Source organism: Neofelis nebulosa, chromosome X, assembly GCF_028018385.1.
Source record: "Neofelis nebulosa isolate mNeoNeb1 chromosome X, mNeoNeb1.pri, whole genome shotgun sequence".
NCBI lineage: Eukaryota > Metazoa > Chordata > Mammalia > Carnivora > Felidae > Neofelis > Neofelis nebulosa.
In genome coordinates, this window is record NC_080800.1 from 109,209,743 (window position 1) to 109,233,656 (window position 23,914).

Genomic DNA, 23,914 nt, shown 5'->3' on the forward strand with positions numbered 1-23,914 from the left:
ATGAAAGATAAGGACAAACTGAGGAACTGTCACAGATTGGAGGGGAGGAAGGAGATCTAACTAAGTGCAATGTGGTATCCAAATTGGTGAAATTCGAATAAGGTCTTTAGTTTAGTTAATAACGTCGTACTAGTGTTAATTTCCTGGTTTTGATAACTGGGCTGTGCAAGGTATGTAAATTGTTGACATTACCATAAGCTGGGTGAAGGGTATGCAGGAACTCCTTGTACTATTTTTGCAACTTTTCTCTAAGCTTGAAATTATTTCAAAATAAAAAATTGTTAAAGTTAGGCCGAGCTATCAATATGTACTTGTTTAGGTGCTGATTGTAATTCCATTTTTCTTTCAACAGAAGTGTTTGAAATGTCCAAAACAGCATTGACTTCTACCAGCCAAAGTTACTGCCTTTTCAAGGTCAGTATCACAGAAGGTAGAGATCCTTAAGTACAAAGTTACTTTCGATGAGTCTCAGGACGATAGGTGCTATCTATGTATCTTCATAGTGCAGTCAGACCTCTCTGATCCATGGTTCTAAGTCTTGCATAATCCAGTGACCTTTGGGATTATGCTGCCAGGAGTCTTCTGCTCCCAGTAAGCTTTCCCTTAGAAAACAGGGATGAGGTCAACATTCAGTCAAATTTTCAACTAGTGAAAACTGCTGTGACTAGTGATACCGATAGAGAATATACAGGTAACTCAGGACCATCTGACCCACAAGGATGGACTCACATCCATATGCCTAGACAACAGCTTTCACTTGTCAAAACGGGATTACGTTTGTGATCATATGCGATGTTTGAAGACGTAGTGTGCAGCTATTTTACGTGTGTTCTGCATTCGGTTCCCATCTTTTGGGAATGTAGATGGGTTGACACGACTGTCGTCTGACTATGCCTGCTGCTAAGGTCTTTTCCGGGAATTTTCATTACGACACTACTCAAACAGGGGGAGTAGGGTGGGCAGATGTAATGGGTGTTGATCTGCCATAATGAAATAACGACAGCATTCGCATCCTTCTTGGATAATAGGTGGTCAATGTTACACTGCTTCAAGTATCGGACGGAGACTTCAAGACATCATGACGCCGTTGAAGCAGAATACATGAAGGTAACAGTCTTGGCTATGGGAATAATCACAAAGATTCTAGTGTAGTATTTTTACTGATGATCTTGCATCAAATGTAAGGGACATTCGCTGAAAGAATCAAGCTACCTCAATGGCAACCTGTCATAACAAGAAATTGGCACAGAATGGGTTAAGCAATATTTTGGAGAGATTCTGAAATAAATTGTGCCGAGCAGACTAGGCAATTGGGTCTAAAACAGCCGCATATCCGCATGACACGAGACTCTTTTATGTAGCTGGAAATTAATCTACGGGCTGCACAGTCTAGATCTCTCTCCGAAGATGGTACAGCCTTCATCAATGAACACTCAACATTCATGGCGTGATGGGCTCAGCACTTCAGCACAACGCACAATTAGCCATCAAGCTTGCCCTCCTTATTTGTACAACATTCCCTCATTATGAGGTAAGTGTAGAACATTGTGTCTATTGTGCCTATTACGAAGGCAAAGTACCATCATCATCTGGTAGAGTACCTAGTGCTAATGGAATCCTTGCAAAAACAAAACACAGAAAACCAAGAGCAGCAGCCCAAAACTCATCAAATGATTGCTTCAATTATTTGACCACTCAGGGAAATAGAAACAGCGCACAGATGCATTTCAAAGGTGTTTCAATTATACATACTCAAGGAGGGTAGTAAATGTTGCAATAAACACAAAGGTATGTTATTTGTGTATTATAGATATGATAGTCATACAATCCACATAGTTCAATTACCCTCAACTTTGTATAGCATTCATGCATAGCATGGGTATGGAATAATATTAAAGCAGAGAACCACAAAGCTTTTGGGCAGACAGGAGACTGTGACAAATGTGCCGTCTGAGAGGCAAATTAATTAATTGTTTGAAAGGCTTTGTGTATTTGAAATATTAAAGTTTTCGTTAAAATTTGAAAATGTGAGGAGGATCCTGTAAATCGTCTTCATCCTGTGTGATTGGTCGTCAAGGTATTAACATAATGTGAAAATTGTTTTAAAAACACTGGATGCAGTGAGTAGACATGTATTTAAATAATTCAATGGCTTATTACTATTCATTGCCTATTATCTATGTGGTCTCTGAATTAAACATTTTCCAAGCTTTAAAGCGGTAGTGCAGTATGTGTTTTGTTAACAACTGCTTTATTACTTTTCTTCAAAATGTTTCCTTTATGGCACTCTTTAAGTGGGTGAACTGACCTAACGTATACCAGTGATTAGAAGGATCACATATCTCCTTCCACCACACGTCTGGAAAGATAGAATTTGCAAAGCCTGCAAGGAACTCTCTATCAAAGAGTAAATTTAAAAAATCCGGTGATACTCGGCTTGAAGAACTAAGGAGATACTTGTGGCAACTGGATTAAGGCATGCCTGTTTGGAACATGCGTTTGCAGTTTTCGATAACAAGCCCTAACTAAATAGAACTGCTCTGAAGAACTCCTAAAACAAACATCTTAGTGAACTGCGAGAAAATAATCTTTCATTTAACTCACTCTTAGAGTGATACATCAGTTCTCATTTATGTCACCTCGTGGCCTCTCCAGAGTAATCCTGGAAGTTCGGCAGAGAGGAAGTAATTTAAGCCTTATCAGATTGAGTAGCTGAGGTCAGCCACAGTAGTGAGGCTGGGACCATACCCCAGATCGCCTGAAACAACATATGCACACTGCCGAGTGTTGTGCCAGACCCTCTAGGTGGACTGGATGAAAGACATCTCCTTTCCCTCCCCAAACTAGCCCCATGCTCTTTTCTGCTTCAAGGCATTGCCCAGTAATGCAGCAGGAGATTTAAGTAATACACGAAATAATTGTAGATGAAACTTGAGTGATATGAAGTGTAAAGAGAATAAGCTCTTTAATTATAATATGTGCTGCAAATAAGACCAATTCAGACATTTTCCATGGTAAAAATTACTGTTTTTTTAAAAAAAATCAGTTTCTAGGGGTACCTGCGTGGCTCAGTCAGTTGAGTGTCCCACTCTTGATTTTGGGTCAGGTCATGATCTCATGGTTCCAGCCCCATGTTGGGATTCTCTCTCTCCCGCTCTCTCTGCCCCTCCCCTGCTCCCTCCCTCCCTCCCTCCCTCTCTCTCTCTCTCTCTCTCTCTCTCTCAAAACAAATATACATTTAAAAAATGACAAGTTTCCATTCTTGAACTGGGAGGGTCTGCAACAAAAACTGGTAACCACAAAATAAACTAAGGTAACTAGTTATGTAGGATGTCACTTGATAAGATGCTCTCTGAAGAAATGATCACACAAAGGAATACGTCTCCTTTAACTGATGAAGCCAGAAACAATAATGTTAATGAGGTCAAACTGGTCATGATGAGGCTAAAACAATATCAAAAAACTGCAAAGTTTCTCATTAAGCTTAATTCATTTCGATGTATTTTGACAAAAATAAATCTCAAAGGCATCGTAGCGAATCTTATCAATTTCAACCAGGAATCTACTACCACTTTTACCTCTATGCTTTAATATATGCATCTTTATCCTTAATTTAAAGATACCTATGAATAAAACGTGAAGATCAGTGCATTCTCTTGTTCCGCAATCATACATGTTCCATTCTACATAATATCTCATTGGCCCTCATATTTTGTTTATACTCTAGTACATAATGTTCAGGGTCGATGACCCTGGCAATAGGACATTTCTTATAAAATGTCCTCATAAATCTGAAATTGGTTAATCAACAGTTCAGGAAGAAAATTAAGTGAACCTAGTTTGCTAACAATGTTTAAGTTAAAGGTTCAAAATATACTTGACTAAGAAACTTTGAAATGTTGGGGGGTGCCTGGCCCGCTCAGTGGTAGAGCATGTGACTCTTGGTCTTGTGGTTGTGAGTTCAAGGCCCACACTGGGCCTAGAGCTTACTCAAACAGAGAATAAAAATATGAAATAAAACTACCAGTTATTTGGGACACCTGATTGGCTCAGTAGGAAGATCTCAGGGTTGTGAGCTCAAGCCCCACGTTAGGTATAGAGATTACTAAAATAAACTTTTTTTTTTTTTAACGTTTATTTATTTTTGAGACAGGGAGAGACAGAGCATGAACGGGGGAGGGTCCGAGAGAGAGGGAGACACAGAATCCGAAACAGGCTCTAGGCTCTGAGCTGTCAGCACAGAGCCCGACGCGGGGCTCGAACCCATGGACCGCGAGATCGTGACCTGAGCCGAAGTCGGACGCTCAACTGACTGAACCACCCAGGCGCCCCACCAAAATAAACTTTAAAACCCATTTTCCTCCCGCATGGTGAGATTTCCACCTCATGCTCTTTCAGTCTGACTTGTCTTCTGAAAGCTGACTGGCCCCTGACAAGTATATTTGATAACATAGGTAATAAGCTATAATTCAGCAAAGGGCTTCTTTAGGTTCTGTGAGAATTATGATCATTGTGTTCACAATTTAAACCATACACAGACAAGTAAAAGTATGGTAAGGCTGCAATTTCTCACTCCTACAAAAATTCTTTCATTTTCTTTTTCTTCAAATCTTGATCACTGGGCTTTGATGAGATTAGCTGTAATCTGGCCTAGTTCTACAAACCCAAAGTCCATAGCCTGTCTTAAAAAACAAACAAAACTTACCATGTCCATGCTCTTGTTAACTTTACTAATTTAAAAGCACATCACACAGACATCAAGAAATTTACATTGGATGTTAACATGCATGGAGAGGAGACTCACCTTTAAAGAATCAAAGCATGCCACCACACGACCATTTTCCACGTGGCAAACCCTCGGCGGATGGGCAAACTTGCAGTCCGCATCAGCTCGCGAGCAGGTTCCTCTCTGAAATTCTCTGCAGACTTCTAAAGTCAGCCACTTGGTGTCACGAACCAGGGTGACATTGACAGCCGTCATATTGAAAGCAAAGTTAAAAATCAAGGGCACCCTCTCTAGGACAGCTTTACTGCTGTTAAAAGGTCAAAAATGAATTCAAGCTAAATGTGAAGAGACAACAGGTTGCTTTGGTGAAATGCTTCTTTGTTAGCACTTAGGTTTTCATTTAAGTCAAACAAAGAGCCAATCACAAAACAAAACTTGTACCGGAGTAACTAAAAATCAAATTAGAGACCAACTCCTAAGAAGGCAACCAGAAAGGTTAAGATATTGAGTGTTTAATTTGTTCCTCTGCTGAAGTTCCTTCAAATAACTGGCAGGATTTCAAAAGAATTCTGTGCTCTCCGGTTGATGTTTTCAATTACTCGTGCAAAAAGCATATGCTGCTGGCTGCCCTTCAATTTGTGGAATGGTCTCAGATCAAGGGGAGAAAACTTTTTCTTCCTATTTCTTTGATTTAATGATTAATATTGGTAAGGATGTCAGGACTGTAAAAAAAAATTGCTGCAAAATCAGGAGGAGGGAAAATGACCGTGAAAACGGAGAATCAAAGGGAAAAAAGAATGGGCACGTTACTGAGAGTGAACTACAAGCACACCAGGTTGGGAGAGGGACAGGTGGGGGGGGGGGGAGGGGTCGTAAAGAGACAGTTCTAGAGTGAAATCCAAGCAGTAGTTTTCAGAAAAGGCACTTTTCAGAAACCTGCAAGAAAACAAAAATGAAATCAGCTGATATAATACTTCTGTTTTAAACCTTAGATTTGGAAAAGAAGTATCATAGCCTATGTAGAACAGGAAGCATCTAGGTAGGGGGGCCTGGGTGGCTCAGTCAGTTACGCGTCTGACTTTGGCTCAGGTCATGATCTCACAGTTCATGGGTTTGAGCCCCGCATAGGACTCTGTGCTGACATCTTAGAACCTGGCGCCTGCTTTGGCTTCTGTGTCTCCCTCTCTCTCTGTCCCTGCCCCCACCCCCATCTCGAAAATAAATAAACATTAAAAAAACCCAGGAAGCATCTAGATACTGCCAGTGCAACAGTTGCCCACTGTCAATAAAAGGAGCATTTCCCAGTGTAGAGTAAAATGAGGCAGGCACATAGATTTGCTGTTGAAATACAAGACTGAGCAAAAGCCCAATTAAAAAGGAAAAATGATGGTTTCATTTTTATCTGTCTGGGGACAGAAACTCATTTGGGGGTTCACTGCACAGCAAATGCCAGAGCTGGACAGGACAGCCCCTTATGTGCATCTCCAGTTTCCAGAGGCTACCGAAGACTTGTCATTATCCTGCCTTTACTGTGGTATGATTGAAGGCTTGATTATCTGCTCTCAAAACCCAGAACAGGAATTGCTAAGAAAATTTAACTTGCTCTCAGAGGTAAAACTCTATGTGTATATTTGAGATGTAATTGTTGACAGTCACATAAAATGGTCATGACAGAACTCGCTGGACCCCCAATGGTAAATGTGGTAGGGGAGAGGATGTGACATGTAAAATGTGCTTCAGATAAGAAAAAAGAATCCTTTGAAAAGATGCTGGTGGTTTTTTTTTTAGGTTCATTTATATATTTTGAGAGAGGCAGAGACAGCGTGAGTTGGTGAGGGGCAGAGAGAGAGAGGGAGAGAGAGAATCCCAAGCAAGCTCCACACTGTCAGCACAGAGCTCGATGTGGGGCTTGAACTCACGATCCATGAGATCATGACCTGAGCCAAAACCAAGAGTTGGAGGCTTAACTGACTGATCCACCCAGGCACCTGTTTTGTTTTGTTTTTGTTCTGTGTATGTTCCATTAGTCCTTAGTCCCTTTAAAGGGATTTTGGAACAAATCAGAAGGAAGTTTCGGCATATACAAATGAGTGAGACAGAAAGCATGGTTCAGTCATACATTAAATACTGTGCAGCTTTAAGGTTTGCAGTTTAACCCAGTGTCAACCGGCAACAATTTTCAGGAACTCAGCTGAGAGAGTAGATAAGAAGTTAATTTATTAGCATCATGATGTGAACACATACTGAAATAACAGGGATTTTGTCAAGGAAAAGTAAGCTCTGAGTATCAGGCAAACCAACTAATTGTCAACTTCATCCAAAAAGCAGAAATAAGTTCTTGAGAACATTTAATTTTTTGAACAATATCTTTACAGGGTTTGGATTTTCTGTTTGTTTTTCTGCACTCAAGATGAGACTCAATATTACCTAAGTTTTTAGATATCAGTGGGAAATTAAGTATGTAGACAATTCATGCAAGCTTATCCGATCATTCCAGGGCAAACGTATTTCTCTAAGTCATTCTTTACAGAAACCTTTCTAAAATGTATTATATGTAGTGGCACCTGGGTGGCTCAGTTGGTTAACATATGACTCTTGATTTCGGCTCAGGTCATGATCTCGTGGTTGTGGGATCGAGCCCCCATTTGGGCTCCGTGTTGAGGGTGGAGCCTTCTTGATCTCTCTCCCTCACTCTCTCTCTCTCTCTCTGTCTGCCCCTCCCTCTTTTCCTCCCTCCCCGCTCCTTTCTCTCTCTCTCTCCCAAAAATAAACTTAAAAAATAAAATAAAGTGTATTATATGTAGTTTTGCCTTCTTACAAAATACTGAACATAATTTGACCTCTAGTTGAAGACTTGGGGTCATAAATGTCCTACGAAGTATCACAGTTTTCCTCCTTCAGTGGCAGATTGTTACCTGTCACTTCTCCTATCGCTTCTCTTCCAGCCACAGTATCTGCCATTGTGGATTGCCCAGCTCCCTCGTGGAAAACATAACAGCCAATCACGAATGCTGAATACGAGTTAGTTTCTCACTGAACACGAGCCTAAGGGGCAAAGTGCAGGGCTTTCGTGCAGCAAGTCTGTGACTGCTGTTGCTGGTTTGGGGGCCCTTTTGCAATATGTTCCATGTGGGGTCATGTTCTAGAAGGTTAAGGCTGTCAGGCAATGACCTCTAGGAAAATATTTACAATATTTAAAAAAAAAATTAGCCAGATGGGGTAAATGTAAATGAAAACCCCAATGTGATACTGCTTCACATGCATTAGCATGGCCATAATAAGAATGAGAAAAATTGGAGAAATTGGAACGATCACACATTGCTGGTGCGAACAGTCTGACAGTTCCTCAAAATGTTAAACAGTTAGCACATGACCTAGCCCTATGCCTCGGTATATGCCCCACACGACTGAAAGCAGGGCCTCAAAGAGATATTTACGCACTCATGTTCCTAGCAGCACGATTCGCCATAGGCCACAGGTGGAAACAACCTGTGTGTCCACTGACAGATGAACTGGATACACAAAATGTGATATACCCACAAAAGGGAATATTATTCCGCCATGGGACATACCTTGAAAACATTATGCTAAGTGGAAGAAGCCAGTTGCGACGGCCACATATTATATGGTTCCATTTATATGAAATATCCACAAGGCAAATCCACAGAGTTGGAAAGCAAATTAGTGGTTGTAAGGACCATGGGGAAAGGAGAAAGTGGGAGTAACTGCTTAATGGGTACAGGGTCTCCTTGGGAGGTGATGAGAATATTCTGGAATTAGATAGCGGTAACAGTTGCACAATTTTTAAATATGCTAAAACCCATTCACAATATTGGACACTTTCAATGGGTGAATTGGATAGTATGTGAATTACATATCAATAAGGCTATCATATTAAAAAGAAATCAAAACATTATAACCAAAAAAAATGTCTCATGAGTGATAGACGTGGCTACCCCCAATTCTCCTTAGACTCTCCTTTCTTAGATTCTTTCTTAGATTCTCCTTAGACACAAATTCTAAGTAGTGTCACTAAGTGGAATTTCAAGAGCAAATTAGTTTCCATACTGTAGTTGACTTAGTATATTATGGAAAGTACTCTAAAAGAGACTATTATCTAAGTTTGTAAGTTTATGTTTAAAAATAGATTCAAATTTAATCCTACAACTAAATTATATAGGCTGCCTGAACACATTTGAAAGAAAAATAACCAAAAAGGAATACACGCACACGCGCGCGCGCACACACACACACACACACACACACACACACTATTTGCTTAGAACGTAAACAGTGAGGGTCTGGAGCAAGATTTTTCTCCAGAGGTCCATCGCGTATAGAAACAGATAACAAATAATGAATTTGAATTTTGAACTTTTAGAAAAGAAAAATGCAAACAGAAATTGGACTCTGGCCATGCGTTTTATGTAACATGGGGCAAAGGGAGAAGAAATTTTCTTCTTTTTGAAATTGGCCTGTCACCTCTGGGGGGACCCTGGCCAACTCTTCCAAACAGTCCTAGCCAGCGCATGTCCTCCTTCACACTTGGAACTGGATTTGGAGCTGGCATAGAAGAAGTGGGGTGCAACAGCTAAAGGGAGCTGGTGTGCCGAGAGAGAGACGCTTCTCTCATGTAGCTCTGCTCCTCTGTCCGTATACAAAAGATGGAGGGGGCCGTTTCCCCTTGTATTTTTTTTTTAATTTTTTTTTTAACGTTTATTTATTTTCGAGACATGGAGAGACAGAGCATGAACAGGGGAGGGTCAGAGAGAGGGAGACACAGAATCGGAAGCAGGCTCCAGGCTCTGAGCTGTCAGCACAGAGCCCGACGCGGGGCTCGAACTCACGGACTGCGAGATCGTGACCTGAGCCGGAGTCGGCCGCCCAACCGACTGAGCCACCCAGGCGCCCCTCCCCTTGTATTTTAAAGAAGATAAACTGTGGGGAACAATACAGCTTTATGTTTACTAACTTACTGTTGAGTAACAGGCATATAATTTTGCTTTTTAAAAAAAAATGTTTATTTATTTTTGAGAGACAGAGCACGAGCAGGGGAGACGTAGAGACAGAGAGGGAGACACAGAATCCAAAGCAGGCTCCAGGCTCTGAGCTGTCAGCACAGAGCCCAACATGGGGCTCAAACTTGCCAACCATTAGGTCATGACCTGAGCCGAAGTTGGGACGCCCAACTGACTGAACCACCCAGGCGCTCCACAAGTTTGCTTTTTATGATTTACGGTCCTCTAATGTAGAACACGAAGAGCTACCATTTCTTGGTATTTGCTAGTTCACAAGTGCTTTTATTTCCTTGATCTTGGGAGTTCTAAAAAATAATACAAAGCAGGAGGGATCACCCAAAAATACCAACGAGAAAATGAAGCCCAAAGAGGTTAAACAACTTGAGGCAAGATCTGACTTCAAATCTCATGCTTAGATCCTGGCAGAGAAACGTAGTAGGGATCATTTCTTATTTCTTATCTCTCTTGGGAATCTTTCATTTTAACTTTTTTAGAGGGGGGGCATGAATGGGGGAGAGAGCAGAGGGAGTGGGAATGAGAGACAGAGAGAGAGAGAATCCCAAGCAGGCTCCACGCTGTCAGCACAGAGCCTGATGCAGGGCTGGATCTCACAACTGTGAGATCATGACCTGAGCTGAAATCAAGAGTCAGACACTTAACTGGCTGAGCCACCTAGGTGCCCCTCTCTTGGGAATCTTAAACAAGAAAACCAGTCATATTTGTGTAGTGCTTATGATTCCTTCTCAAAATTATGTTCATGTCTGTTGTATCAACATCTTGTTAATTTCCGTGAGTTGTGCTGCACCAATATTTATCCAGCATCTACTGTGAGCAAGTCACTGTTCTAGATGTTGAACAAGATAAAGTCCAAGCCGTCATGGAGTTTCCTAGGCTCATTTAAATGTAGAAGAAAGCTAAGGCACCAAGAAGTGAAATGGTTGTGAGAGTTTATGAAGAGCTGGAGGCAGACAGTAGGTCTTCCAACGTCAGCATAGGCTTCTAATTCTCCATCAATGGTACACCAAGCACTATGACTTAAGAACACTCTTAAGCACACACTCAAATACTACTACTGCATCAAAATGCATCCCCAAAAGGAAGACCTCAAAATTACTCACACCAAGTCTTACGGCTCTCTGGATTCCTCTTGGAGATGGTATTATGGTCCCATTTTACAGACGGGAGAAACAGAGGTAGAGGAAGAGGAATTAATTTAACTTGTACAACTTCCCATAGCTCGTAGGTGATCAAGCCATGGTTCAAACCCAGGCAGTCTGAGTCCGGAGTCCTCTCTTAACCATGTCACAATACTGTGCCTGTCTTATGGCAGATATCCCATTCATCAACATTCTTCCTCATTATAGGCCCTTAACTTCTCCCCCTTACTAAACTGTAAATTCCTTGAGGACAGACATCATGTCTTACTGAGTTCTTCTCATGGGAAGTTACAGCCTTGCAGCCGTCCCCAGGATTCCTATTTTGAAAGGTCAAAGAGTAAACGGGAATTTAACATTAACCCTTCTGTTTGCCATGCCAGCAAGCAAGGTTTGTCCATTGAACACCCTCTAGTCTGGCTGAGCTTTGGCCACCTCTGTCGGTTTCAAATCAATGGGACCTGTAAAGTCGAACATTTTCTCGCAATTCTAGCTTTCAAATTGGGCTGCTAATACCTGGCATTCTTGTTATCTAGAGCATTCAGTTTCTATCAGGCATGGTCTATTCCTGCTCATTTGATTGCGGTAAGATCTTTTCCTGGATTTAGAGTAAAAATATGGGATACCCCAATGATTTCTATTATCTTCAAAGAGTAGGTTAATCTTTGGCATGTTTTTGCCCAATAACTGGCGTGATGAAACTGAACTGGGAGGTGATTTCACTTGGATCCACAGGAAGAAACATTCCCTATGTATTCCCCTTTGGAAATAAAAGAGTTCATTTTGACTATTAATTAATGCTCATCTATAAGAATTCTAGAGAAGACATAGGAAAGTATAAATGTTTTTATAGGAAAGTATAAATGTTTTTACTTTATAATTATAGATACACTAGGTTCATTATTTAAGTGCTTCATTTGAAAAAGCAGATTATAGCTTTTTAAAGGATCCATACCTTCTCTCATGAAGTTCGCCTTGAAGGCAAAACAAAAGAAATAGATACTTTGTATCTGACAGATCTGATGGAAATAGTAACTCGTTCCAAAGCTGTTTGCAAGGCCACTTCTCCTATACTTTCCTTGTCTCCGCCTCTCTTCTCCTTTGCTGCACAAGCCAGCACAGAACATGGAAACGTTGCCAAAGCCTGGTTCCGAAGATCACAAAGATACCATTTGGCACCTACAGCAATATCTGAGGAGGCATTTCTTCCAATGCATTTTATCAACCTCCTGAATAAACAATGAAAGCCATGTTTTCTTTCCTTCCATTTTAAGCTTTCCTTACATCTACACTACCTTGGAATTTCTCGTGACCATTTATTTTGGCTCTATGAATATATGCCACACCGGCCACACACTGCTTGAGTTGGCAAGTTGACAAGGTTGAAAAGCTTTCAAGCTTTCGATTTTGCTTCAAGTTCTATTGCCCTCATGTGCTTTGGTGAGTGGTCCACCAATACACGTTCTTTAAGGCATATGAGGAGTGTTCAGCAGTGCAGATGATCTCATAGGCATCCTATGGAAAACAGTTGACTGTGTGAAAGAAAAGACTGTGAAAATAAGGATATTTTGCCTCTGTGCAGAACTTTCTCATTAAGTGTTTTTTAATTAAAAAATTTTTCTTTTATTTTTTTAATGTGTACTTATTTTTGAGAGACAGAGACAGAGCACGAATGGGGGAGGGGCAGAGAGAGAGGGAGACACAAAATCGGAAGCAGGCTTCAGACTCCGAGTTGTCAGCACAGTGCCGGACAGAGCCTGACATGGGGTTCGAACTCGGGAACAGGGAGATCCTGACCTAGGCCGAAGTTAGATGCTTAACCAACTGAGCCACCCAGGCGGCCCAAGTTTTTTTGTTTTTTTGTTTTTTTTTTTAAAGCTTCATTGCATTTCCCCCCACAATACTCCTAGGGCAATACATTTAATATACCTTTTACAAAAAACAGGTAAGCCAAGTTATCCCATTTCATAAAGCAATTAAGAGACCTCCCCACCTCAGTTCATACATATGGTTTTGTCTGAGGAGTTCACCTATGTTTTTTTTAAAAATCTAATGTTTATTTTTGAGAGAGAGAGAGAGAAAGAGTGTGTGAGCAGGGGAGGGGCACAGAGAGAGGAAGACACAGAATCTGAAGCAGGCTCCACAGGCTCTGAGCTGTCGGCCCAGAGTCTGACGCAGGGCTCGAACTCACGAACTGTGAGATCATGACCTGAGCCAAAGTTGGATGCTTAACCAACTGAGCCACCCAGGTGGCCCCCCCCCTTTGTTTTGAAAAGGTATGCCTCTTTTCAATAATACATGAAATTATGAGAACTCACTAATAAATGCCATTTAAATAGTTTAAACAAATCCAATTTAATATAAATACACTAAAACCTGGATGCTAAACACAGTTATTGTTAAACAACACTGCTTAATTGCTTGCTTGCATTCATGGGACAGGAGGCCCAGTGGCATTAAAAGCTTTTCACTCATGAACTGGATTTGAACTTGAAGTCAATGGGAATGTAACATATTTGGCAATTCAAATCCTATAACGCTCAAGCGTTTGAGATGAATGAGATAAAAAATGAGTCCTAAGACTGATGGCATTTAATTATATGCAGGATGATTTTGCCAAAGATTCATTCAACAGATATTTATTGGGCATGTAATATGACCAGGCATGGATCTAGGTATTGGCTGGCCATGGATGGGGAGGGGGAGGGGCAGAAATAAACAAAAAACCCCATATCCATTATTCATTTTATCCATTTAAGAAATATTTAGGGGCGCCTGTGTGGCTCAGTCAGTTGAGCGTCCAACTTCGGCTCAGGTCATGATCTCACAGTGCATGAATTTGAGCCCTGCATCAGGCTCTGTGGTGACATCTCAGAGCCTGGAGCCTGCTTTGGATTCTGTGTCTCCTTAACTCTCTGCCCCTGCCCTGCTCTCTCTCTCTCTCTCTCTCTCTCTCTCTCTCTCTCTCTGTCTCTCTCTCAAAAATAAAGATTAAAAAAATTTAGTAAAAAAAAATATTATCACCCTCTAAAATTCAAGCAAATGAGGCCTTCAAAAATGTTCATGTGTGAAAATATCAATCAACCAATAAACATTTATTGTACACCAACTGTATGCACAGACTTGTGTCACTGCTTCCGGGGAATCAATCAGGAGAGGTGAAGGACATCGCTTCTGAACCAAAGAAGCCTCTATTGAGTTGGGGAGGCAAGAACAACATAATGTGAAAGGCAAGCAAACGATGTAGATCATTGAGAGGAAACTTCAGGAACACTAACAACAAACGCAGTGAGAACTCTGAGGGGAGAATGTCACTCAGGCCTGGCATAGTCATCGTTTTCAAAGAGGAGAAAGTGGAGTTGGCCCTTACAAAATGAGAAGGACGTAGGTGGGAGGTGAGGGGCAGAGAGCACTCCTGGAAAGAGAAACCATGTGAATGAGGGCAAGGAAAGAGAACACTAGATGCAGGTTTCTGTAAGATGGCGGGCAGACAGGGGCTGGCTAGAATGGCTAGTTCACACTGCGGAAGGGAAATAATGTGTGGGTAGTTTCCAAAGGACGCAGAGAGCCACTTGAGGAGTATATGTTTGTTACGGAGGTAGGAAGCCTCCCTCAAAGATTTTAAGCAGAGTAGACACTTAGTGGCCATAAATGTAGTAGTGACAATGATGTGCCCTTGGAAAATTGTTTTATTTAAGGAGCCCACCGCACAGAGCCAAGTATGCCTCCGACATACTCCGGAAGAACTAAAGCTCATAGTGATCCTCCCCACTTCACAGGCGGTGTTAGGCCAGGCCAGGCAGTGATTAAGTCAGACCTGCATGAAAAGTAGGTAGAGAAACAAACTGAAAAGTGCAGCTTCCTGTTTGCATTTTGCTAACTACCCGTTTGTCAGTGACCCCCGTCGTTAAGGACATGTAACTGTATTCCTATTTTCTGACCTGACTCAAATACTTTTCAATCTTAATCTCTATAATGGAAATTCCTTTAATGAATGTGGTGGAGATTTCAAGGAGGATTTTTTTTTCCCCAGTTACATTTTGTTACAGAACTATCTGGTGCCAGGAGTTAAATTTACATAGTAACTTTTTGGCTAAACTGGCATCCCATAAATTCCTGCTACAGGACTTTAACTAGCAGCCCAGGGGTTTGAAAGCGTTTGTGCTCCTCCCGAAGTACATAGTGAATTGAATTCAACTGAATTTTCTAGGCCAATTAATCACTGATAAGATTTGGTTGAAAATTCCCTGTTTTACCAAGACACACACACACACACACACACACACACACACACACACACACACACACAGTGCAAAACAACAATCAAAAGCTATCACTAAATGTTTATTTATCCTTTAATACTTATAAACAGTCAAGTAACTGTCTAGGGAAACTTGTGAGTCACATAAGGATGACCATTTATCAGAGAAATAAATGGAAGTAGCATCTAAGCAATTTAATGGTGTAAAGGAATTCATCACTGTATCTAGTAGGCATCTAGTGAGGGCTTCCTTACCTGAATTCATCACTGGTATTATAGCCAATAAATTAAGGCCCTCAATCTCAATACAAAATCTCTGCTCCCTATTAGAAGTGCTTATAAAACTAGTAAAAGAATAGAGGACAAAGCTTTGTGGCTGAAAATGTTGGGAGAGGAACAAATGTATCCTGATTTCAAGGATTCAGTAGTTTAACACATCAATGTCAAAACCTCTGGTAGACTTGAAGGGAGTTTTCTCGGAAAGAACATTTTCCAGGCACACGTACACACGAGTTGTACCCTTTGTGTCTGAAGTTACTTCTGCTAGAGGCATTATTTGTCATTCATATGATAACACCTGACTGAAATATATCTCTATAAACCAATTGGCTAGAGTTGATTGGGAAGCGGGCTGCTCTCGAAAAACAGTTAGTAGTGAAGAGTTGGGAACACAGCCAGGACAGAATCTTACATTCAGCTTCTCCCAATCTCCACACAGGCCTAAGAGTATCCTTCCTTGAACGCCTCTGAAATAAGAAGCCCAGGGGTGCCCGGCTGGCTCAGTCAGTGGAGCGTGTGACTCTTGATCGCCGGGATGGTGAGTTCGAGCCCCACGACTGTGCAGAGTTTACTTAAAAATAAAATCTTTAAAAAAATTTTTTAAAAAATAAAATAAGAATTCTATTTTTCTCTTGATATTTCAGAGAGATTTCTGCTGGATTAGAAATAAGGGGGCTTTCTTTATGGAAAAGTTTAGAGGAAATGTAAGCCAGGATAGCTTTTTAACATCTTTTAATTGCATTTTGGCCAAGCAGTCAATGCCTTTGCTAACACCAAAGAAGACATGTAACTGTCTCTCAAGGTCAACCTCAACAAGTAGAGGGGATTTAGAGAGAAAATTGGTTTAATTATACCATGAAAATGGAAAGCAACACCTTAACCGTGAAATGGAATATTCATCTTCAAAAAGAATAATTCTGTGAAATCTATCAATTTCAATTCTGGTTTGCCTCAAAAAATGGGGGAAATAACTTCTGTGCCTTCTTCTGTAAGGTGTGTGATTTAAATCCAGATTTCAGGTTTTTAAAAGGAGGGTGCGGAAAATCAAGTTCACATCAATTATGAAAATACTCCAAATAACTCTAAATGAGCTCGCAACAGTTATCAAAGCCAGTGAGGAACAAAGTAACCTATTGATTACTTCGACCTTGAATGGAGGCCCAGAAAGGTTCATCTACTTGGCTAAAATGCCTGAAATTGTTAGTGCACACATGAAGAGCTTGTGATCCAATTTCATCATATCTTCTATCTTGGCAACCTGTGATCAGAAGTTGAACTCAACCGTCCTGTCTCATTTAGTTTCTTTCACTGGAAAGAACTCATACCCATATTGCACTTTAATGTGGCTGTGGAGGCATTTCATACTACTGAAAACCAGAAGGGTCCTCTCTGTAGCTTTGAGTCTTTGGGGAAAAGCAGTCCCTTGCCTCTGAGATTTTATAATCTGAGATTTATTGACCCCTGGGGGTCTGTGTCTTCCGTTAATTGCAATGCAACTTCTTTGACATCTTCTTTCACTTTCAGAGAATACCACCTTCTTTGCACACATGATTTGGACCCAGCTGCCTCTCTACTGGAGGCTGCCCAAACTTTGGACTGTGTGTTTCTACCATCAGGTCTACCTGAGCCTCTCTAATTTTGAAAGTATTTTAGAATCAGACTCAGTTTACCTGCTTCTAACCATCTGATGCTCCTGGCCACAATCTGCTGCTAGCCAAAACATACCAGCTCACATACCTCTCCTTTAACCAAATGTTTGGTTTGGGCTTCGCTTTCTACGTTTCTACCCATGAGGGCCCGTTTCTCCCGCTGTCCTCTGGCCAGGATGAACATATGTATGAAACATTCCATAAAGATACTCTCTGCATCAATTTCCAATCAATTGGGATACTGGGGAATTTTACTGAGTAAAAATTCCAAGAGTGAGTGTAGGGTTCACCCCCAAACCACTAAAAACACAATGAGGAGTATAAATTTGCTTTGCTGAGCCCATTTTATGATGTATTCTAAAGCAGTATCTTGGTTATTAAAACAATTGATATTCCTTGATATTAATAATCGTTGACATTTATGGAGCTCTTATTCTGTGCCAGACACTATGTTAAGTGTCTTATATTCATTATCTCATTCAAACATTCCAATTACCTACTGTGAAGTAGGTAATATTAAGGAGCAACATTACAGTCTAATTTCAAAACAAAATCGGTCACGAATCTCAAGTCTACACTTGTCACCAAATAGTGCTATTGAGTTTTTTCAATACTTAAAATCCTCAAATGTCATAATAATAGAGTCCTGGACACTAATTAAAAAATCTCCAGTTTCTCAATTTTCTTCCCAGCTTCCTGTAATTACAATATGAAAGCTCATTATTGCCTATCCATGGAAGCCAAGGATCCTGAATCGCTCATGATTTTTTGAATATATCTTCTCATGCATGTCTGGCAAATAAGGTAGAAAGTGCTTGATACGTAGGGTTTAAAATCACCCGTTCAAGAAAACATGTGGTCCAGAAATCTGGCATCCAGCTGGCAGAAGGGAGGCATAAAAGCCTTTGGGCATACTAAATCCCTCCCCCCAATAATAAAAATTCTGTACAAAAAAGTGATCCAAATCAAAGTGAAAATTTTGAAGCAAGTTTTAGAAATTGTGAAAAACTGTGAAGCTATAATACTACAACAAAGTAGCCAGCACCTTCAAAAACTCCTCTCTGTTGCTAATATGTAAGCTTGCTGTATCAAAATCTGAGCATGCCAATAATAAAGAGAAGGAAAAATAAAACAGATTTCTTTACACGAGGGCTTCAGGATCAGAGCTGAGTAAGAACCTGAAAAGAAAGCAGGGATTTAAAAGCAAAACTCCAGGAAAATGCTGAAGTCAAACCAGCAAGGAAGTTTGTACACTGAGGTAAGCACCAACATATGTGGAAAGTAAGAACATACCTATAGATTAAGAATCATTTAAAAAGTGGGGCACCTGGGTGGCTCAGTCAGTTTAGCGTCTGACTTCAGTTCAGGTCATGATCTCGCGGTTTGTGAGTTCAAGCCCCGTGTTGGTCTCTGTGCTGGAGCCTGCTTCCGATTCTGTATCTCCCTCTCTCTCTACCCCTCCCCTGCTCTCTCTCTCTCTCTTAAAAATAAACATTAAAAAAAATTTTTTAAATCATTAAAAAAGAATCGACTCAGCTTAAATGGCCAAGGAAAAAGGAAGAGAAGGAGCAATGGCCTGAATATTGAGTTAAAGAGAGCACTTACATTTATACTAAGGTGAACAGAATGTCCATCAAAGCTGATGAAATTCTATACTGTAGTTACCATGTTGTGCTCGCCAATTTGAAATCATTTAAGTATGCCTTATAGAGATGAGGCTGAAATTAAAGTTAACATTATAACATCTGTATCATCGAGTACTGATGGACTGATTATGATTAAATTTGTCATATAATTTAATATATTGGTGGAGACCAAAATGCCTTGATTCTATTTAAAATAATAGTGTCATAAAGTTTCTCAGAATCATAGAAACTTTTCACGTCACACTGACATAAAACGGAGCTTAAATTCTCAGGGTCCAAATATGGATGGCATTATCAATCACATGTAATATCAAATCCTGTTCCACCAAACACATTCAAGCCTCAAGCAACAAAGGAGCTTCCACATTAGTAATCACTGAAACAACACAACTTGGTTTATCAACTTTGCCAAAGTCAAATAAAACTCTCTTATGGAACAATATAGATTTTGACAATTCTAGAATTGCAAGTAATCCTGAAAGGTCAGGCTAGTGTATTACGTTCAGGCAAGTAAATGAAAGACTCTAACCCCCTCAGGGTAAATGGCTCATATCCAGTTACAGAATGCATGGCGATAATAGTTCTCTGTAATTTCTCTTTCATAAATACATTCCCTGAATAAACATTTATTAAGGACTAACTTGGGGCCACATAACCAGAGGTCAACGGCATAAACAAGGATAAGCCAACAGCCCCTCATGTTACATTTTACTTTCAAAATTTCAAAAAAATTTCTAAGAGAAAATCTGAGCGAATAGACATAATTTTAGGAAACCAGATGTCATATAACCCTTTGTTTTTGAAACACTTATCTTTATACCCACAAGGGTTTCTGATGAATAAGCCAAACCATAATATCATTAGGAAATCAGCCATTCCTTGACCATCACCCTTGGGTACCTTCCCATTATCTCTTAAGCTGTAATTCTCTCTCTCTCCTAAAAGATCCACGTGACTTTTCTATATTCCAGTTCTGCCTCTTTCTCAAGGAGGGCTTCCTAAGCCTTCATTGCTGGAATATTCTCCCCCTGATGTCTCCTCTGCCTCACTCTCACTCTTGTACACACTACAATATGGCTTCCAACCACACTATTCTATTAAACCCCCCTAAATTCAATTATTTCATTCAAGAACAACACTAATTGGAATTAAACATTGCTAGAACTGTAGGTATATTTACTATTACCCCCCCCCCCAGCACAGTACCTGACCTGACTAGGTTCTTAATAAATACTAGCTGAGTTGAATATTATATAAATGACAAAGGTGGCAGTATGCATAGTATAGTAGTTACTCATTAAAAATCTTGTCAGCCGTGTAGAGGTAAGAGTCTGTATATTTAAAAAACAGTTTTTCTTTGTTTGCTCTACAAATATGTATTAAGTACTGTGTACAAGGTATTGGGCATGGTCCCTATTCTCATGGACTTTAACGGTCTAGCAAATATTTCTATGCTACACCCTTAAATTTGTTTTTTAAATATACATATTTTAGGGTTTTATAGAATTATGGAATGTGCCTCCTTAGGAAGGGAGAATTCCCACTCATTCTCCTAAGGCCAGCTTCCCGCCTCCACCAAGCAAAGGGGATTATCAGGCTCTCAAAGCACTGGTCAAACAGAACTCTCCACCCTGAGCCCATTGTGTCATAGCTGTGCAGCTATTTTTGTGAACCGCTTCGGGGCAGGACCTACACTGGCATCGTACTGGTAGGAGATGTGGTAGATGGATTGTCGGGAGTTTGAAGACAATGAAAAAATACAAATGAGCAAATTATGGTATTTATTTGACGTTTCAGGCTTGACTTGCGCCAAAGTAAACATTTAAATAAATCCAGTGTGGGAGAGTGCAAAGGACCTAGATGGAAAACAGTAAAGGGATGCCCTAGGGACAGAAAACAGAGCTGATGTAACAGCATCCTTAGAGGCTAGAGTGAAACTTGCCCAGATATTAGCAACATCAATTAATTAAATGGGAAAAAGTTTTATATAATCCAAATAAAGGTACAGTGCTTCAAGGTAGCAAAAACAAACAGAATAAATGACTTCCATTCAGGTCTTTCAAAGCTGCACTTTCCCCAGATCTTGAAAAAGGAAATTTAACTTCATAATAAGTAAAGTGCCATGAAAAATGGGAAACTTTAAACAACAGGGTATTTACTTATGGGAACAGAAAAAGGGAAACAATGAAATGTCCCTGCCTTTTTTATAAACCCATCAACAATACCCCACTATAGCACTGTGGTTGAGTACGGGATTTTGGAGCTACTAGTTGGAAGACCTGGGGCAAATTACCTAATCCGTGTGTACTTCTGTTTCCTCATCCAGAAAATGGTGCCAATAAGAGCATCTATCTAATAAGGTTGTTTTCTAGCTTGAAATGTGTTAATATTTATAAAGCCCTTACTATGGTGCTTGGCACAAAATAAGTAAGCAGTAATTAAGTGCTTCTGAAATAAATCACCTCATCTTGTTCAATATGGAAATAAGACTCTAACAAACTTCATCCCGTTACTTAAAAATAATTACAAAAAATTTGTAAATGTTTTGTTATGAAGGAAGCCATCAAGTTCCTTACATAAATACTTTTTAAAATAAGGAACTCTGGAGATGAACAAGAAAAAGTAAAGGCAAGAGGTCGACCTGTTTTCTCTTTCTCTGGAAGGATCTGTAGGCAGAAACTAGAGAGTCAGAGAGAGGCACATTTTAGCTAAACACAGCAAAGGGCTGGCTCACAGCTTGAGCTAACAGTATGCCGGACTCCTTCACTAGGTGGTACACTCCTCTTCGCTGGGTTTCTATCGCATGGCATGGGAAACTGGGCTAGAAATAGGGAAATCACCATATCGGGCGAAGATGCCATGAGCTGGTAACTTTATTACAGTATCAGGGAGGAAGCGCATTGCCAACTTGTGTGCTACGTGCATAGCACTACATTTGGTCTTTGGATGACAAGAAACGCCTACAAGACAGATTCTCTTCTCTTGAGGAGCTTATACTCTATTGGGAAACATAATCTTGCACCCTCAGATCACTAGAGGTAGCATACAATTCAGTTCTGAATCTCACTTGCTTTATAACCACAAACTCCTAGAAATCTAGAATGACAAGCTGTGCCCTCTTAGAATACTTACTATTATCTGAAGGTAATATTTCTTGTCAATCACAGTGACTGGGTCTCTGCAAGTGAGAGAAAGAAATACCCACCACAGAGTTCCAGTTTTCCTTTAATGTGCCTTCGAAAGTGTTGTCTACCAATGTCTCCCAAATGCGGAGTACCACATTGATAGCAGCAGGTCCAGGAAATGCACGAAACAAAGACAAAGACATTTTCATTATGTATAAAGATCTGTCCTTTTTATTGCTAGTTGAGTTGTTCAATCATACACCCAAGCAAGACCCGAAGCAAAGACGCATTCCCCACATTTCTGCTTTAATATGAGCCTGAGTCACAGACTCACAATGTGAGCAGTGATGACCTACAGGCCAATTCCCTCATTTTTCAGGCAAGACAATAGGACTATAAAGAATAAATGACTTGGCCACAGTTACAAAGAGAGTCAATGACACTGCCAGCACAAGAGCTCAGTTCTAATAGCCAGAGTTGAATACTTAGCTCTATACCTTGGAGAAGTTTTAATCTCGGTCTCTCAATATCTCCCTCCCTCCATTAGTGTCTGATTCCTTCTTTCTCCCTCTTTCTGTACTCCTTCCTCACATTTAAACTCTTAATTTTCATGGCATGAGAATATACATGATCATAAGAACCGAAGCCACTATGTCTCTACTCAAAACCATCCTTTTTATCTGAATGGGAAGTTGAAATAAATGCTTTCAAATGTTCAGAAGAAACAGAGTAATGGACTGTTTTTACAAAGCAGACTATAAAACTGCCCGCAACCTGCTAGGGAAGTTAATAGATAATCTTTACTATTTGATGCAAATGAGCTTTTAAAACAATCCAAGCATCAAAGTCCAAAAGAAAGCAGGAGTTCGAATGAGTTATAAAAGCTGGCTGGTGGAAGAGAGACCACCACAGGATTTTTCAGAGACCAAAGGAAGATACAGCTACATATCTAGCATGTATATTACACTGCTGGAAACCAGTGTGTGTGGGGTATGTGTGTGCATGTGTGTGCACCTGGGGTGTGTCTGTGCATGTATACGTTTGTGTATACATACGTGAGTGTCTGTGTCATTGAGGGAAGGGACAGAATCTTAAGACGGCTAGCTAAAAAGGAGCTAAACCTAGTGAGACACTGGACTGAACACATGACATAATTCTTTCCTATATAAAAAGTGCCAAGAACTTTGGGGCGCCTGGGTGGCTCAGTCAGTTAAGCGTCCGACTTCCGCTCAGGTCATGATCTCACAGTTTGTGAGTTTGAGCCCCATGTTGGCTCTGTGCTAATAGCTAGGAGCCTGGAGCCTGCTTCAGATTCTGTGTCTCACTCTCTCTCTGCCCCTCCCATGTTCATGCTCTGTCTCTATCTGTCTCAATAATAAATAAACGTTAAAAAAATAAAAAGTGCCAAGAACTAATAGTTCACCTGAAATCTAAAGAAATAAGACTTGAGTCATCTAGGGCAATTAGAACTAGCAGCAAAGCAATTAACTAGAGCAGAAGGGAAATCTATAAGCAGAAAACCTACAGGAAGATGTATTTAGGCACATGGCCCAGAGATTTTTAGTACACAAAGTATTTTGATTAAAAGGAAAAGTTTTCCTTAAGGAAAAACCAGAGAAAACACATGAGGTTATCAACAACGAAGATGGTGAGAGAAAGGTATTAATTATGCACTTTCATCTCTTTAAATACTGTTTTAAACTGTGTATCAATCTACCATTAATTGATAAGTGAATATTTATATTGGCCATTTTAATAATTTTCATTGAAAAAGACCCGATTCAGTTGAATGCTATAAACCTGTTAGCCACAGATGGGAAGCTCAGATGGTGACAATTTACAATCGGGCACCACCTGGTGGCAGCTTGTAGAATTACAAGCATAGTGGCTTCCCTTCCAAAGGCTACCTCTGTAAGCATAATTTAAGAAATACGTATCCAAGAGCACACTGTACATGCTGTACATGCTGTATTAGCCAATTTTAGAATAAATTATATTAAAAAACAAAAACAAAACATATTTATCTATCTAAATAGATAGATAGATAGACATAAAA

The 23,914-nt window shown here is 40.2% G+C and overlaps 1 protein-coding gene across 9 annotated transcripts in view; it reads right to left on the bottom strand.

Annotated features, from left to right (window-relative positions):
* MBNL3 (muscleblind like splicing regulator 3) overlaps positions 1-23,914 on the bottom strand; it is a 113,274-nt gene that overhangs the window by 63,834 nt on the left and 25,526 nt on the right. For 8 of the 9 annotated variants that reach the window (XM_058713045.1, XM_058713051.1, XM_058713049.1 and 5 more), the window contains exon 2: positions 4,805-5,662. The exons of the other annotated variant lie outside the window; for it this stretch is intronic. In XM_058713045.1, coding sequence (XP_058569028.1) covers positions 4,805-4,981 — 177 coding nt within the window. In that variant the 5' untranslated portion in view covers positions 4,982-5,662. The remainder of the gene's footprint in view (positions 1-4,804; positions 5,663-23,914) is intronic. 9 annotated transcript variants of the gene reach the window in all.